The sequence below is a fragment of the Puma concolor genome, chromosome A1 (genome assembly GCF_028749965.1).
Source record: "Puma concolor isolate L17-30 chromosome A1, mPumCon1.1.hap2, whole genome shotgun sequence".
Classification (NCBI taxonomy): domain Eukaryota; kingdom Metazoa; phylum Chordata; class Mammalia; order Carnivora; family Felidae; genus Puma; species Puma concolor.
Window position 1 is genome coordinate 51,939,280 of NC_141667.1, and position 18,075 is coordinate 51,957,354.

Sequence of the window (18,075 nt, forward strand, 5' to 3'; positions counted from 1 at the left end):
GGGACACTTCTGGAGCATTCCCCAGTTTTTCCAAAAAAGGCTCTTTCTTTCCCTAATTTACACCTACTTGACAGTTTTCCCTAATTGACACCTTGTTTGAGCAAAAAAAAAATTATTTTAGAGGTACTCTTTCTTCAAAGAAAAGGGAAAAGAGAATTTTTCACCTATTCTAACAGTGACTCTTTGTTTTAGAAAAAAGCTAGTATCTGTACTTAGCTGAGCCAGATTCAGGCTGGAGGAGATTTGGGGTGGCCACAGTGCACTTGGAAAAGACCCTTGTTGTTCTCCGGGTCTGTTTCTTTGAGCCAGTTTGAAATCGTGAAGGGATGGATGTAGACAGAATCTTATAGCCATTGTCAACTCCCGATGGAATCAAAACTTCCATTTCTCCTTGCCTGGCTGGCTGAGTCCCTCTAAATTCTCATGAGCCAAAATTTCTGTCTCTGTAGCTTTGGGTTTTACTTATATTGTCCCCTTCGTTTGAAGTATTCAGGTTGAGTTCATTCTCAGTTTCTTCTGTAATGACTTCTCCCCTCATCGGATTTCAGCAGTTTAAGTTGCTTGGTAAATCATATGTCAGTTTGTTGTTAAACATAAAAAGTATGAATAACTAGACTCCTTTACATTCTTACTCAGTAGAAGGATCATGAATAAGATACTGCCTCTAGGTGTTCCCCACTGTAGGAGAGCCTAAAAGGGAGAGAGCATTCTTGAGGTGGAATCACAGCCCCACAAGAGCATTCCGGACTTCTTCCCTCCCCCTTACAGGTGCCATGGCTGTGCTTCCTCTGCTGGGGGGTCCTCAGGGGCCACTCACGGCAGAATAATCTCACCCCTAGACATTCTGAGCAAGCCTTCTGCAGTGGACCACACAATTTTTAGTGCTGGTTTCTCTGGAATGCTGGCTTCTGCTAAAAACTGGCAGTTAAAAGATTTTAAAAGCCTGCTCAATACCACTTGTCATTGGCATTTACAAAGTGAGGTCATTATTTAACAAAATGAGCTTTTTTATTTAAGTTTGCTCAGTTATCTCTGACTTTTTCTTTTTTCTTTTCTCAGTAAGTTGACTTCCTTTTTGTTAGAAAAAAGAGCCATAAAGCTGCCTCCGTGAAGGAAAAAATCCTAGTTGGACTAATGAAAGGGTGAACATCCTTGCTTCTCCCTTTCTAGCCTGTTATTGAGAAAATTATTAGAAAAAAAAATTACATAAATCATTAGAACAACCCCAGTAATGCTTCCCTCTCATAGGCACCTGCGGCTGCTTCCTGCCCAGCCATTGTGGCACACGCCTGGGCCTTGTTCCCATCCAGCCCAGCTCTTCCACTCATACCATCACCTCCTTACACCCTCTTGGAACATATTTCTGCTCTCCTGATTCCTGAAGTTTCTCAGGTGTTCACTCCTGGCCACTAGCAACCTAACGAGTGCACATTTGTGAACTGAATTAAGAACACCATCTTGTATGATGCCGTGCTCAAGAGCTACGTAAGGTCACTTGGAAGTAACCTGTCCGTTGTCTTTGCAAAGATTTGACACGTTCTTTTGGCTCTTTCCGTGCATTAGGTGCTTCTCTGCTCTGCATAGTAGAGGGTCCTAGAACCAGCTCCCTCACCCAACGTCATAAGAAAGCCTTGACGTTGTCACTGTCTCTTAAAACTGCTGAAGTCATAGGGGCGCCTGGGTGGCTCAATTGGTTGAGCGTCCGACTTCGGCTCAGGTCATGATTTCACAGTTTGTGAGTTTGAGCACCACGTCAGGCTCTGGTGCTGACAGCTCAGAGCCTGGAGCCTGCTTCGGATTCTGTGTCCCCCTTTCCACCCCACCCCTGCTTGTGCTCTGTCTCTCTCTGTCTTTCAAAAATGAATAAACATTAAAAAAAAAAAAACAAAACTGCTGAAGTCATACATGTGAATATGGGAATCCAGGGTCTTTTTTTCATATTTCTTTTCATGCCACTCTGCCTGATGCTCGTTAGAGACTCCACATGCAGTGTGCTCTGGCCACATGAGTGTCTCTAAACCAATCCCTTGCTGTCATTATTCCCTCAGAGAGTATCAGTTTGTAGATTTTCACTGCCCTGCTTTCTGCCTCATTCCCTGGTTGCTGCTTCTCCAGCTCCTCTCAAGAGAGTCACTCCTTCTCCAGCTCCTCTCAAGAGAGTCACTCCTGGGGCGCCTGGCTGGCCCAGTCGGTTAAGTGTCTGACTTCAGCTCAGGTCATGATCTCACGGTTTGTGAGTACGAGCCCCCCATCCAGCTCTCTGCTGTTAGCACAGAGCCCAGTTCAGGTCCTCTGTCCCCTTCTTGTTCTGCCCCTCCCCCACTTGCATTCTCTCTGTCTCTTTAAATAAGTAAACTTTAAAGAAAAAAAAAAAGTCACTCCTGCTTCTTTGACAGTTCTTGGGAAGGCTTATTTCAGCCTCCACTTTCACCCAAAAGTTAATGTAGGCATTTGATTTGGCTGTGAATTATTTTATCTTCCATATTCTGTGCTTGATTTTCCTTTTGCTCAAAGGAAAGCAAGAGGCAGTTGCATGGCTTAGTTTTCCTGCCTCATAAGAGGAAATGCAGTGAGTCGGGATTCAGTTGTGTCCTGCTGGGCCCCAACCCCAGCTCTCTTAAGGAAGTGAAAACAAATGGCATTCCTGGCCCTCCTCAGGGTGATTGGACTGGCACACGGTATCTCCAAGGAGAAGTTATGTGTAAGAGTCCATTGGGTTATTGTGACACAGTGTTGCTTGGAGGCATAGAAACTAACACTTACCAGATCTGGATCCAGTGACAAGCATTGATCTCTAGTCATAAACATTCCTGTCTGAGCACAAGCAATTTGGGACTCTTCTCTTTGCCTGCAGTTAGTCTAATAGATGAGATCCTAACACGGACATGTTGACACTTCCCAGCTGAGTGATGGTGCCAGATCTGCTCCAAGTGGAAATAAGAAAATCTGACTGATTACTGCCTACATAGGGAAAGCGTACAATTTGGCAGCCAGTGGAAAGGGTGGCAGATAGGCTAATGTGGCAGATCCTGTCCGAGGGACCAGGAAGCTGCATTAGTCTCTGAGCATCCAACCGGACTCTAAACAGCAGCAGGGAAACTCCTGAGGGTGAGTGTGAGTATATTTATGAGCATGATCTCTACCGAAGGTGCTTCTCTACTGTAACCATAAACAGCAAAAGATGAATTTTTCAATCATCTTTCAACCAAAAAATCATTGGTTCTACCATAATGTTTTACTCTGTTCCCTTATATTCTCACTGGCCTCAGTCTGATTTCAGAGCTTTTTTTCTTCTTCCTTTTTAAGATTTTATTTTTAAGTAATCTGTACACCCAGTGTGGGTCTCAAACTCGCAACCCCGAGATCAAGAGTTGTACGCTCCACCAACTAAGACAGCCTTGCACCCCTCAGAACTTCTTTACCCAGCATTATAGGCATTTAGATATTTGTTCAGTGAATAAATAAATGGCTGCTTTCCCAGAATGTTGCACTAACTTTCTGTCAGGACCACCTCCAGGCTCTCCTTTTCATTCTTCCTTTGCCACAGCATTATTAACCCTTAAAGCTCAGTTCTCAAATCTTCAGTGGCCTTCCCCGTGGCACAAGAGCCATAGACTCTGGCCTGGCTCATAAGAACATGCCCGAGCCCACTGGACACATTGCTTGCCCTTGCCCACCCCTCTCTATACATTTATCCAAACCATTTTTGCCAGCCCTGCCCGCTCCCTCTGTCTCAAATGACTACAGTCCTGTCTGTCCTCTGATGATGATTCGCATGGACACTCTTACACGAGAAGCTCTGGCAGGGCTCCCCCCTCCTCACCCCCAGGAAGGAATCTTCTTACTGACTCTCCTGGCACTCATATCTCAGCTTCCCCGTGAACTGGCGTGTGTGTGTGTGTGTGTGTGTGTGTGTCTTGTCTTCCCCATCCTATCTCAGCTTATTCTGGTGAAGTGACTGTCTCCTGTCTCTGCCTCCCTACCACACAGCGAGATGCCACACATGTGAACTTAGGACTGTTGGTCAGATTCAAGTCTGGGAACCTCAGGTCGTCTCTAACATGGAGACTTTTTCATCGTGTCTTTATCAGGTGTCTCAGGCACTTTGTGTGCATTGTCTCACGTAGCAGGCAGAACTTCCCACATTCTGATCTGGAGATCACATAGTAAAACTATTGCGGAATGTTAGAAAGGCCGAGAACGGAAGGAAGGAGAATGATAGCCTGTGTGCAGGCTGAGTCCTCGGAGAAACAGAAGCAGGATCAGATTAGATGTACAAGAAACCCATCGGGGAAACACCTGGAAGGGGAAGTGGGGCAGAGGGGTGGGAGCTGTCAGATGGCTGTGGAGGATAGAGGGAAACGGAGTAGGAAGTCTCACCCAGCATGTAGTGCTCAGAAAGTTCCAGCAAAGCCATCGGGGAGCCCCACTCACCTGTCAAAGCACCTGGTCTGCCCCTACCGAGCTCAGTCGGTCATTGACTGGGACATGCAGGTGTCGGCAGAGGGCATCTGGGGAAGCACGTTTTCATGAGTGCCGTCCAGAGAATCAGTTAAGCTAAAAGTGCAAGGCTCACTGTGGTGGGCACCTTCTTCAGCAGGGCAAGCAAAGTGAGAACCTGCAGAAGGCCCTAACTGTCCCTCTCCATCTGCAGTTTAAAGTCCTGTCCCCTTGCCATCCACGGAACACAGTGGCATGCCAGCGTCCTGCCCCTCTCAGTTCCTCAGCGCGCTGCAGTGTAGTCTCTCCTGAGGTGCCTCTCACCCCCGCACAGGCGGAGAGCTCCTCCCCGGGGCTCAGGGCGCACCTCGCTCCTGTGTCTGCCTCCCCGCTAGACCGAGAGCATCTCCGAAGTCTGTAGCTCCCATTGCATCAAATGGCAGAGCCTGTACAGTTGGCGCTTTCACGGGTTGCTGTGCAGTGAGATGGGCTCGCAGCAAGACCTCCATCCAGGGGGCACCCGGGGCTCAGTCGCCAGTCCAGAGTGGCGCTCAAACAGAGGAGGCTGCCAGATGGCGCTGCTGCTCTTGGGAAGCGTGGTGTGAACATCCCTTGAGATTCATTCTCCTTTCATTCGCTCCATGTCAGAAGAGCCAAGGGTTGTGCCAGCAGTGACCTTTTAGTTGGCTTCTTTAAATGTGTGTTTCCCCCCTGCCCTCCTTCCTCAACCCCAGGACAGACCGCCAAGGTCCTGGGTGACTCATGCTTACCTGAGGATGCCCCCTCCTTTCTTTGTTTGTTGTGGCCCCTACCTGGGCATCCATCCACTTGAGGCTGTGTGCTCTGGGCGGCACCTGGGTGTGGGGATGGGCTGCCAGCGCCTCTCCTCAAACAGGCGCACTCAGCACGTGTGATCCAGGTTTAAGTTTGGGAAGCCTGTCTGGAGACTGGTTAGCCTGGGTCTGGGAGCCTCCTGGGGATAAGTCTTAGACTGAGACCAAAAGTTCTTGCAATGAGTTACTAGAAAAGGCCTTGACATGTGAAGGCCATGCATCTGTAAGTTCTCTGCTTGGGCTTTGCTTCAAGGTGGGAGGCCTCAGAGAGAGAAAGCTGCTAACAAGTGGGACAGTGGGAAGGAACCCGTAGCTCTGACAGTTAGGGGCTTCTTCCCCTTTACCCCCATGCTCCTCTCCATTGGAAGCGTACCTGCAAGAACAATTGTTCAGAAAGAGTTAAAACTGTGTATTCACCTGTTCCAGCCAAAGATTTTCCAAAATGCTCCTACCTTCAAATATTCCATCCCATTGCCCCATAAGTCCCTATAAATCTCCAGCTGTTGACATACAAACTCTGTGGCACTCTTATACGTAGAATCCACATAAAACTCCTTGTTTATACCACGTGTCTCAATTTTGGTTTTTGAAACGTGAATGCACCTGTGATTAATGAGTAAAGCCCAAATCTTGGGGAGAAGAGACTGGACTATTGAGGTGGGTGGTGCCATCAAAGGAATAAGAACCCCTGTTTCCTGAGAAGCAACGAGTTTGGTGTAGAAGCTAAGGCTTTCCCTAGTAAAGCAGGAAGCTCTTCAGTGTGAACCCAGGCTCAGTAGAAGTCTGCTGAGTGGAATTGGATGCAGCAGGTGGCTGCTGCTTTTTCCACAGAGAACAGACTTGGAGGGTCCACTGCCCTTAGCACCAGGCCCTGGGGCTCGGCAGTATGCTTTCAGCCCCCCTGGGAGCAGCAGTCACTTTGGCCATCACTCATCCCAGGGCCTGTGTCCTTTGTTGGTCCTGGCCTGTTGGGACAGGAAGATCATCTACAAAGTACAGGCTTGGGGGTGGTGCCTGGGTGGCTCAGTTGGTTAGGTGTCCAACTTCGGCTCAGGTCACGATGTCACGATTCAGGAGTTCAGACCCCACATCAGGCTCTGCACTGACAGCTCAGAGCCTGGATCCTGCTCTGGAATCTGTGTCTCCCTCTCTCTCTCTCTCTCTCTCTCTCTCTCTCTCTCCCCCCCTCCCCCACTTGCTCTCTCCAAATAAACTTTAAAAAAAAAAAAAAAAAACTTGGGGATGGGTGGCCCTAAAGTGTGACCACACTGCTGAGGGGGCTAAAGTTTTCATAATTTTAAAAGCAGGAGTTTCTTTAACTGAAGAGAGATGTCCTTTATATTTTGTAATCAGATAGGAAGGCAGGATCAGTCGAGGTCTTCCTACATCTGTTTATTCCCCATATTTATTTGAATTTCCACTTTTACATTGCAGGTAAACTAAAAGATCTTGGGAACTTGGTTCTTCGACCTTTTGGACTCTCCACCGAAAATTTCCAGATCAAACAGGATTCCTCTACTGGTTCCTACTCCATCAATTTTGTTCAAAATCCAAATAATAACAGATAACAAGGTTTACAGTAGCTTTTGAAGCTGGCTTGGAGATTGTATGCTGCTCGCTGTTAGCAAGGGGGAAGGCCCTGCCAATATTTAACTTTCAAAAGCATCTTATCTCAAAGACAGGCTATCTGCTAGGGCCCAGTGCTCCCTTCTCCCTCTTGTTTTATGATCCAGGTCAAATGCACTTCTGATGTAATAAGCCTAATTTGATTTCCGTTTTAAGGTGGTGTCTATGCATCTGTTACCCTTGATTCTGGCTGACCTTTGCTTTGTCCGGGCAGAAGCCTGCTTGTCAAAGCTGACCTCCCTGAGCTATACACACAAGCCCAGCCAAAGTGTCTCCTGGCCCAAGCCAGGTTCAGAGACTACCCAGACATGATTCATGAGGCTCCCGCCTGCTGCCCCCTCTCCCTGATTACTCACATTGCTCAGGCCGCCGGGCATGGGCTCCAGCGTCTCCTGGTTTCCTCTGTGGTAATAAACGCTTTCTTTGACGGTCTGAGCTGGCTTGTGAATTTTGTCCCCATAATGACAGCTAAAGCGGAAGGCTCCTCTGGCTTCAGGCTCAGTGTTGCTGAATGTTACCAGCATCCACAGATCTGCCCACAGTCTTAGTTGCCACCTCGAAGATGATCTTGAAGAACTGACCATTCCGCCAGGTACTAGAATGCAGAAACCACCTCACACAGTGTCTTGGGCCTCTTCAGGTTTGTGCAGATCATGATGAGATCAGTGTTTTTGCCCAAGCATCAATCTTAACAGTTTCAACTTAAAGTAGCACCATTCAAGAAGAGCGGTATGTGAATCCCAGACAAAACCATATTCTTTTAGACTACACGAACCCAGAGGTTTCAAAGGTAGGTTTGGGCTTTCTTAGTCATCACTGATTGTTGGTGAAAGCTTTCAGTTCTGGTTTGAGTGTCAAAGGCAGTGACTTGCAAGTTTCATCTCAGAACTGAAGTGCCCATATAATTCTGTAAGTGACATTGCAGCAGTCCTGCCCCGTGTCCAGATGTGCCACGGCTCTGATCTGTTCCTCAGAGCCCCTTAAAGTGCAGTGCATTGGTCGGTCGCAGAATGATGTGCAGTGTTAACTCTGTGCTATGCTAAGCCTGTCTTCCAGATTTTGAAATGGAATTAAGGGGAAAAGGAGAGGGGGAAAGCACGTGGTTACTTTTGCTTTGCTGTCTTTATGATAAATCTGGCATCTGAAGTTCTCAAAAAAGTGTGTGTGAGGAATCACAGCGATTGTGCAGGAGCTTTGGCCAAAAGGCCCATGTCCGGCTCTCGGTGGTGATGGCGTCCTGTGCAGCCGTTTTGCCAGAGCAGCGATTCCCAGGTCGCTCACCTCAGCACCCTCACACTCCAGAGCGTTTGAAGAGTGTTTGGGGTTATGTGGATTTTATCCATTGATGTTTACCAGATGAGAAATTAAAACTGAGAAGTCCCTTAAATACTTAGTTAATTCCTTTAAAAATAGCAAATATATTTCTTGTTTATATATATATATATATATATATATATTTTTTTTTTTTAAACAATAGTTTTAGAAAAATGTCTTCCAAAACAACATTTCAGTAAGAAGAATGACATCATTTTACATTTCTGTAAATCTCTTTCACGTGTGGCTTAGTAGAGGCTAGCAGGATTCAGATCTGCTTCTGCACTCAGGTTGTCACAGTATTCCGTCACGTAGCCTGGCGAATCCTACACCGGGCACACCCATGACAGTGTGACAGTGAGAAAAGCAGTTGACCTACCTCTTAGTATTAGCGAAAATAGCTTTGACTTCTCAGAGACCTGAAAGGGTCTCAGGAATTCCTGGCAGGCCTCAGGGCACTTTTTTTCTTCTTTAATAGAGCTCTACACCCAACATGGGGTTTGAATCACAACCCCAAGATCAAGAGTCGCATGCTCTACCAACTGAGCCAGCCAGGCTCCCCTCAGATCACATTTTGAGAGCTACTTTGCCAGATTCTGACTTTGGGCTCAACAGCTGAGACTCAGCCAAGGTTGGAGCTGAGATTCCTGAGCACCTGTCTGAACCTCCAGGGAGTGAGGAAATAGACATGTTTGCCTAGATACAGCCTTCCTTAAGACATTGTCATTGCCATAGGCTCCAGAGGTTATGCTTTTTTTTTTTTTTTTTTTTTAGTCTATTTATTTTCAAAGAGAGAGCACGAGCATGAGCAATGGAGGGGCAGGGAAAGAGGGAGAGAGAGAATCCCAAGCAGGCTCTGCACTGTCAGCACAGAACCAGACGCAGGGCTTGAACTCACAAACCGTGAGATCATGACCTGAGCTGAAATCAAGAGCCGGACACTCAACTGACTGAGCTACTCAGGTGCCCAGGTTTTGCTTCTTAGGCCTTCCTCTCTGCTTCCTCTCCCTTCTCCACCACCACTACCCTGCTGAAATCTCACAATGAATCTTGAAAGAAAAGAAAGAGAATCTAACTAGGTGTGAATTTTTTTTTTAATTTTTTTAACGTTTATTTTTGAGAGAGTGCGAGCAGGGGAGGGACAGAGAGAGAGGGAGACACAGAATCCGAAGCAGGCTCCAGGCTGAGCTGTCAGTGCAGAGCCCGATGCGGGACTCAAACCCACGAACTGTGAGATCATGACCTGAGCCGAAGTCAGACACTCAACCGACTGAGCCACCCACGCACCCCTAAGTGTGAAATTTCTTAAGCCAAGGAGTTTTTTGTTTTTGTTTTTTTTTTTTTAATCAACCACAATTATTTCTCTGTTTACAAATCTGGAAGAAAAAATAGATTCAACCTTTTGAAAATGGTTGACAGAATGAATGGAATAGAATTGAAGCATTTGATATTGTATATGTTCTTACTCCGACAATATCATGATGGATCAAAATAATTTTGGATCTCCTTCAACAGTTTCCTTGAAGACTATTAAGATACATATTATTTAAATAATATGATCTATTCCCTGCCTCCATGAGCTCCTGGAAGGTAAGGGCCATGTTTATTTTTTTTTAATAGCACCAACACCTACTGCTCTACCAGAAACCCAGTTAATTGGTATTAAAGAGCATTCTACAAGAAGTGTTTTCAATGTGAATAACCATCACAATCCAGAAGTCTCCAGTATCTGTACCCTTTGATTAGTACCTGATTTTTAAAATGTCTCCTTTACTAACCGTTGTATGTTATCTCAAGGTAAGTAGAAACTAGTCATTTCCTCAAAATCTTAAGATCTGGCAAGTGTTTTTAGTGTCAGCCAGGTTTATGTGCTATTTTTCACCTTCCAAAGAATATGGTGGGAGGCAATGAAAGATAATTGCTTGGTTTCACCTAGTCGAGACCAGTGGATTGATCTGGAACTTCCCTGTGTATTGCCCAGAATGGCCTTAACACCCTACAGTTAATGGTCCCAGAACTTTCTACAGTAGTGTTTTTATTTGGATAGGTGTGCAGTTCTGGCTAATTTAGAGGGCTCAGCTAGGATTTCTCAACAGTGAATCCAGTACTTATACACTGTGAAGCTTAAAAAGACACTTTGTAAAGAAAGTCACTTTAAGCCAGTGGGGAGCCCATCTTGTGCAGCCATGTAAAATGTCCTGAGATGTTGAGCATTCAATCTGGCTTGTAAGCATATGTCTTCTCATCTGTAAATTTTCATTTTTGCATCTTAGAGACTTGTAAGGGTTTGTCTTGAGACTTTCAGAAATCCCCACCTTGTTCTGTAGTTTCATCCTCCCCACCCTCTCCCAGATCACATTTCCACTGAATCTTGTGTTCTCTGTATTTCCATACTATGTCTTAACCACCCCTCTAACTTTGACATGAGCGACTTTTCTGTTCACAGGAGTTTCACCCAGGAAACTGGGACTATTCCTACAACAAAGTCCTACTCATCTAGTGCTTTTTCTGTGGAGTGCACTGTAGATTAGTTCCTTTTCCTCATGTCATGCATCTGAGTTATGGTTATATTCTATTCTTAAGATCCAACCTCTTTTCCTAAGAACTCTGACTTTCCGTATATGATTCCCTTCCATCAGAAACACTGCCCCTGGGTTCCCTTCCCCGCACCCTTTTGCCCCTTGTCTCACCCCCCAGAACTCCATATCTTATTACAAGTTATTGTGCTTGTAGGAATAGAGAATATTACACCATGCCGAGATGTGGAGGCTGGGGAGTGGCTGAGCCTACTAGCTAATGACCTGAACATCGTGGCACTGGGCCTACATTTGAACTTCAGTAAAATGGCAAGACCTCACACATTGGACCTTCAGAGTTAACTCAGGTATAGTCAAAGGCATGAATGCTTGTTCAGTCTTAAATGACGAAAGTCCCTATTTCTCGCAACATTTTGTGGCATTAAAAGTAGGGAACTGCTCTTGGAAATGTTGGGCCTGGTGATTATTTCTGGTGCTGTGGGTCGCTGAGCTGGCCTCCAAGCCTATTGGAAATGTAATTGAATTCCTTTTACACAGCTCTGAAGCTGGAATCCAGACTGATTTAGAAAGACAGAGGGAGGGATTTTACTGAGTAAAATGTCATGGGCTAGAGAACTGGCAGCAGGTATTAAATGTAAACCTGATTGGGAGACGTATTTGCCGAGTTGTCTGTCTGATCCTAACAGCTAACCAGACCTGTGAATCCTGTCTTTTACAACCTGTTTAGCAAAAATTGAAATGTCAAAGGGGAAGATCAAGGAGGATGGGAACAGCTGTGCAGGTGAATGGCTGCTTTAATATCCTTTTTTTTTTTTTTTTTTAAATTTTTTTTTTTTTTTCAACGTTTATTTATTTTTGGGACAGAGAGAGACAGAGCATGAACGGGCGAGAGGCAGAGGGAGAGGGAGACACAGAATCGGAAACAGGCTCCAGGCTCTGAGCCATCAGCCCAGAGCCCGACGCGGGGCTCGAACTCACGGACCGCGAGATCGTGACCTGGCTGAAGTCGGACGCTTAACCGACTGCGCCACCCAGGCGCCCCATTATCCTTAAGGTCTTTAAAGGGCAAGGTCCAGTAACCCTCTAAGACCAGGGTGCCAATCTGAGAAACCTCCTAGGACAGGAAGAATCAGTGCTTTAAGCCTCTGTCCCTTTTCCTCTGTTATCTGAACTTCCCTTAAGCTTGCTGTTGGCCTACAAGGCAGCATAGAGTTGCTGGAGCTCAGTCTTCCAGGGGCAGCCCCGGGGGTCACTGCCAGCTCGGCTGTTGCCTTTTCTGTGTCTGTGTTGCTGTGATCACTTCCTGTCGTAAGCCAGCCTTTCCCTTCATCGCCCCCTCATTTCTGAAGGCATTGAACTCTTCCTCTAATACGTCTTTTGGGGTGTACTGTGTGCTTGATACCCCCAAACCCTAGTAAAAATCTTGGAACACTTTTAGCGAGGTGTGTATGCTCCTTTTCACCCTACAACCCACTCCCCCCCGCCCCCCCCCCCCACTTCGATAGTTATGAGCTTAGTTAGTCCTTCCGTCACCTGCATTTCCTTTAAAAGAGGAAGCATGTGCACATTGTACCAGAAGGGGCTAGGAAGTCTGTACCTTCAGGAAACTGTACGGTTAAAAGCCGGACAGAAAAAGGTGATCGTTTCCATTTGCCTCCTGCTGTCTGCCAAGAGCTGCCCTGAGTCCCCACTAGGACCAAGCCCATTAGTGCTTCTGAAAGTGAGCAATGGACTGCTTGCTACCCGTCAACCCGAGAGGTGGGGCTAAAATAACCCTAGAGTATCAGAACAATTGCTTCAAACCCTTCAAGGGGCAGTCAAGAAACTAGTAACATGAGTATATGAAAACTAGTCAGCATGGCCCTCATACTTCAGAGCATTAAACGTTTCAGTCCTCCTGGCTACAAGCTGCTAATTGTCGAAGCTAGGGTTGGATACATGGGGTTTGTTAGTTATGCTAGTCTACTTTACAGATGTTTAGAATATTCTATAATAAGAATTTTCCAACTCTGTGAGGTCTGCAAACTAGGAATAAACTCCATCACATAGGAGTTAAGCTCTATCAGCCAGAACTAGAAATATGACTCTTTACCTTGTTTTTGCTTTCACTCAGGAGGCAACTTTGGAAGCCCACACTTCCCTCTTAGCTAAAGCACGGCACGGCCTGCTGTCTCATTGCCCAGGAAGCGCATAGCTAACCACTCTCAGCCACGATTTGGTCCCAGCTCCTAGAGCTCTGGCTTGCTGAAAAAATACAGCCCAACCAGATGGGAACTCCTGCCTGGCACTGGGGCTTCTAAGCCATCAGGCATCATGGCGGATGTGAAGGGAACCAACTCAGAAGCCTCTCCGGGAAATCCTTAGTGCCAAAGGTGAGGAGCTAGATAAAAAGATACTGGAAGCTTGTTGTCCCCCTGTGGGATGCTGTCAGGTGGATGTCTACATCAGGCACCCCACCTGAACACCCACCTGGCAGCCACCTAAGGCCACCTGAGCACCCAAGTGCCCTCCAATTCCCCAAATGTAACAAGTTAGAAATCCACAGATGGTAAAGTCTTCAGGCGGACTAAAGACAGAAGTCCTCAGGGAGGCCAGGAATGGGAAGCAAGGGAATGGAGTGAAGTAGGGAGAACAGTGTTTACATCTCAAAGAATGTAGGCTTTGGTGGATGGTCTCTGGTACTTGGTCTGACGTACACAACAGTGTTTTGTGGAATGGTTTGACTAGCCCAAAATAGAATACGCTATTTGCAACTTTTCCTCACGAAGTTAACTGGGAGAGAAGGTCGGGTGATTTCCTGAGGCAGCGTGACACTGATGAGGTCCTGCCGTTGGCAGCGCTGACATCAGAGGTCAAGAGTAACTGCCTTGTTTTCTACAGGTGTTAGAGCAGCTTCATTTAAACATGTGAAGGATCCCCGGCCCCATCCCTGTCTTCCACAAGGTTGCTTTGTGTCTTACTGAAGCCCCTGGCTGTGCTTTTCTGGAACAGTGACACAGCAGACAACTCCTTTACCTCAAGGTACTTCAGACTGATGATATGGTTCACCTGCTTTAGATCACAGATCTGAGCTGTCCACTCAGGAATCATGCACTGAGCTTAGAATTCAGAAGCACAAAATTATAGACTAGTTCACTCAAGGGAAAAAAATTCCATCTTCCATGGTTTTGGCCAGTGAGGTCACCGTGTGATTCTTCTGTCAGGAAGGTGACTGGTAGACCTTAGATTAGAATCCATACTTGTAAAGCAGGTTATCTGTATAGAAACATCCTCTTAATGTCACCAACTCACTTTGCCTCCGTTGAGTCAGAAGGTTGCTTCTACAAATGTGTTTCACAAGGGAATCGGGAAAGGGCTAATCCCAGAAGTATGCTTAAGTACGGTGACCTAGCAGCTTGGGTTTGGCCAGCTCTTTCTTCCTCTGACACAGTATTCCTGACGTATACCCTTTCCTTCCAGGTTCATTACCTTCTTGATATGATACCTACTTGTTTAGGCCATGAAATTTCACTGTGAATAAGCAAAGATTTGGCAGGATGTTCACCACTAGAGCAAGGTATGCTTAAAGAAAACACAGCTCTATTCAAAGCACTGAGGGAAGAATCATTACTTGAAAGAAGAAAAATGAGTTCTTAGGTATAAAAGCAGGAAAACAGCTTAATTTTATCTGTAGGGCATATTTGCAGTGACATACCCGGCATGTCCATGGAGGTACTGGTACATTCCATACAGGATTCCAGGGCATGAATCCAAACTTACATTTCCTTATATGAAGACCAGAAAGGTCCTGAGTTGTATCCATGGGTTTCATCATTCATCCCCTCTCCTTTGTTAAGAGGGGTGTCTGTAAACACACTGACACATGTATATAACATGATCTGGACTGTATCGGGGCGGGGTGGGTGTCATGTGGCAGCCTTCCAGATGATGTGTGCATGGCTTCTTTACCTTGGTTCTCTCTAGTTCCATTTCCATTAGTAGGAAACTTCAGGGGGGGATACAAAATATAAACAGAGCCATAATCCAGTGGCCTCATCTTTACACTTACATAGATAAACTGAAATGGGAGAATATTTGAGCTTAAAGATTCTGCATATACTCTGGAATAACAGGCAGCCTTCTAAAGAATTGCTTATCTCAAATGAGCTGGTTTGGGGGTGAGACACAGTAACTTAAGTTTTTGGGTCTGAAAAATCTCAGTTCTCTGGTAGGCTTTAAAAGGCTAATTTTTTCCTGAAAACGAGTGTTTCTGCTCAAACACATTGGACATGCTAGGCCTTTTATTTTTTTTAAGTTTATTTATTTTGAGAGAGAAAGAGAGATCACAAGTGGGGTAGGGTCAGAGAGAAGGAGAGACGGAATCTCAAGCAGGCTCTGCACCATCAGTGCAGAGCCCGATGCAGGGCCCGAACCCACGAAGTGTGAGATCATGACCTGAACCGAGATCAAGAGTCGGACGCTTAACCGACTGCGCCATCCAGGTGCCCCAGACATGCTGGGCTTTTAAAGAAGCAACCATTTATCCATAAGGGCAGGACTTCTTAAAATTAAACCTACCAGTAGATACTTAATCACATCCAACTCTGAATGGTAGTAAATTTGTTTCCATCAGAAAAGAAAACCGTATACTCCTGAAAACAATATTACAGTATAGGTTAACTAGAATTTGAAGAAAACAGTAATGTCTGTGTACAGGGTCCTAATTAAACTATTCACCCTTCTTCTATCCTTTGATCATAGAGGGTCCCATAAAATCTCCCGGTGATTAAATAAAAACTTACAGGCTGTTCGCCTAAGGAGGCAGTGTTACTTAAAACGGCTCCCTAAAGAACAACAGTGGTTGAGTCCTAATAGTTAAAAAAAAAAAAATCTCCTAAAAAGTAAACAAAAGTTTTTAGATAACTAAATTTTACAAAATCAAGACTTTATTGGATAAATGTTACACAACATTCTTTAACATTGAAGTCTTAGCATACTTTAGATGAGAAACAATTTTTGTCATTCAAGTCTACAAAATGAAATAGGCTTGTGAAGATTTGAAATACAAAGGTAGCATGAAGCAAAGCTTAAATATTAAGCAACTAAAGCAATGAAAAGTGAAATAGCAACATGGTATGTCTAGGTTTTAAACACCACCAAATTTCATTTATTAAAAAATGAAAATGTGGTTTATAACAAAATGCCTTTGAGAGTTTTGTCATGAGAAAAAATAGATACTTAAAAAGAATTGGGAGAGATCAGGTTTTGCCTTTGTATTATTTCTTGGTCATTTCCATCACTGCGCAAAGAATTCTAAAGCTTAATTACAAATCCTTATTGTACAACCCACCATGGCTTAGAGTTCTCTGGTTCTTAAAGTGAGCCTGAAAGGTACTGCTGGTGTTCAACATCTGAAAGAACAAGATGGACCCAAGTCTAAGAGGGCGCCACAGAAGTACATGTAATCTTTAGAACTCCCTGCTGCTAGTTCCTGAGCTTTTTCAGATTTGATCAAACGTGTGTAATGACTTCATCAAGAACTTTCCAAAAAGACTTTAGAATGCACTCCAAACTTAATTATTTGCAGTGTAATCAACATTTGTTTAAGCTCACTAGAAGACTGTTCACCTTTTCTTCTTGAGTCGTAAAATAAGTCCTAGTCAAGTATATTAAATGTTTCCCAACTCTTACCCAGACCCTTTTCTTAATCCTGAGTGTGGGGTTAAGTAATTCCAAACCTATACAGTAAGATTATGGAAAGTCTGAACACTGGAGCCAAATGTTCAGTTATGTTATGTTGCTTCAAATGAATTTTGTATTTTATTTTTTGGCATTTTTCCCTTTTTTTTGTATTAAGTAATCAATATGGATTATCTTGTAAAAAATAAATCAGCATTGCCACTAAAAAACTTCAGTATTATTATTAAAAGTACGGCACCATCAAATATAAAATGCCTTAAAAATGTAGTAGTAATAGGTCCATCTGGTTTTCTCCTGTTTTCTCCATTCATTAAAAAGAAAAATTAAAGTTTTTCATAATATGTATTTTCCAAAGACCAAAGCAACAGTATGGTCTCCATTAATAAGAATTCATTTTCCATGCGTGAAAGCTCTTTATGGGTCTGTTCCTACTACGTGTTCCCAGGGTCAAGTCCCACCTGACACCTGGGAGAAGGAGTATCTTGCACTTAGAAGGAAGGGCTCTCCATGAGAGAGGTCCACATCACAATTCAGGGCAAAAGCCTTTCCACCTCAGTAGGATTAAGAACTAGCTCTTAGAGTACACATTTTCACTCTAAGATCAACACTAGCCTATCCACCTTGAGTCAGAATTTAAAAGGTAAGAATGCTGTTATGAAAATGTGCACAAATGTTAAATACTGGTGGCAAATAAATACATCTTAATATGTTCTAACAAGCAAACGTATATTCAAGATAATACAGCCCTGCTTTATTAAAGAAAGAAAAAGGTCCGAAATCTCTTTGCTGGGTGGAGTGGGGCACTTTGCCATCCTTTTAGCAGGATGTTAGATCATCTTTTCTGTTGTTTCCACCAGCACCTGAAGGAAACCTTGGCCTCACCTCGGCATATGTGACTATTGCTGTTTCACAGGAGATCCATTCTAGAAATGCCTTTGCTCATAGCTGAACTGATTAACAAAACCTTGAAGAAAGCACAAAGTTTTAGTTCAAAAAATAATCCAGCTTCTCTGTCATCATCCCTTGCCTTCTTAGGCCTGTCCAAACTGTACTGGTAAGAACTTCACATTCAAAAAAAGTTACGGTCAGTGATTCTTCATACATAAAATTCAAGTGATTTCCTTGCGTGTTTCGTATCACTTTTCTCCTCCTCTCATGCATAACTTACTGCAATGGTTTATTTTTTTATAAAACATTCCCCTAATGCCTTGTCTTCAGTTTAATATAGCACAATTTGCAAGTGCCCCTTTATAGACTGTTGGTTTTAACCACTGCCTTAACATTTACTTCTTAGTGCAGCTTTAAAAATCTGAATCTCCAATTTCATTCAGTCCTGATGCTCTGGTGTTCTGTGTCACTGTGGTACAGGTCCATGAAACCAGCAGCCTGCTAATGTCTTTGTGCTGAAATACAGTAAAGAAAAGGAAGAAAAGGTAGTTAAGCACAAGTAAATAGGAGAAAAATTATGTCCTTGTTTAAATTCAGCCCTGCATAGATTATAGGATCATACTTTTTTCTTTTAAATCAGCTAACCTTAACCAATATTTGAGAAAACAATTTACTTCCACTTTAAACCAGCAGAAGCGTTCATTTTATTTCCGAGGTACATCTGGCCAAATTCCAACACAAAACTTGTCACCTTCACA

At 44.4% G+C, this 18,075-nt stretch overlaps 2 protein-coding genes and 1 long non-coding RNA gene across 8 annotated transcripts in view; 2 read left to right on the forward strand and 1 right to left on the reverse strand.

Moving 5' to 3' along the window:
- Window positions 1-7,331, forward strand: part of TTC1 (tetratricopeptide repeat domain 1) — a 47,002-nt gene extending 39,671 nt beyond the window's left edge. For both annotated transcript variants that reach the window (XM_025923516.2, XM_025923515.2), the window contains exon 8: window positions 6,708-7,331. In XM_025923516.2, the coding sequence (XP_025779301.1) occupies window positions 6,708-6,841 (134 nt within the window). In that variant the 3' untranslated portion in view covers window positions 6,842-7,331. The remainder of the gene's footprint in view (window positions 1-6,707) is intronic.
- Window positions 7,332-10,409: 3,078 nt separating this feature from the next.
- LOC147584164 (uncharacterized) lies at window positions 10,410-17,551 on the forward strand. Its single transcript, XR_015251252.1, has 5 exons — window positions 10,410-11,097; window positions 12,864-13,122; window positions 13,631-13,771; window positions 14,210-14,306; window positions 17,287-17,551. It is a non-coding gene; the product is annotated as an uncharacterized LOC147584164 (long non-coding RNA).
- PWWP2A (PWWP domain containing 2A) overlaps window positions 15,654-18,075 on the reverse strand; it is a 36,055-nt gene continuing 33,633 nt past the window's right edge. For 4 of the 5 annotated variants that reach the window (XR_015251168.1, XM_086706492.1, XM_086706431.1 and 1 more), the window contains one exon: window positions 15,654-17,832. Coding sequence is in view for 3 of the 5 variants with exons in the window: in XM_086706492.1 (XP_086562618.1) it covers window positions 17,731-17,832 (102 nt within the window). In the remaining 2 variants the exon portion in view is untranslated. The remainder of the gene's footprint in view (window positions 17,833-18,075) is intronic. The other variant, XM_086706299.1, reaches the window with a different exon arrangement.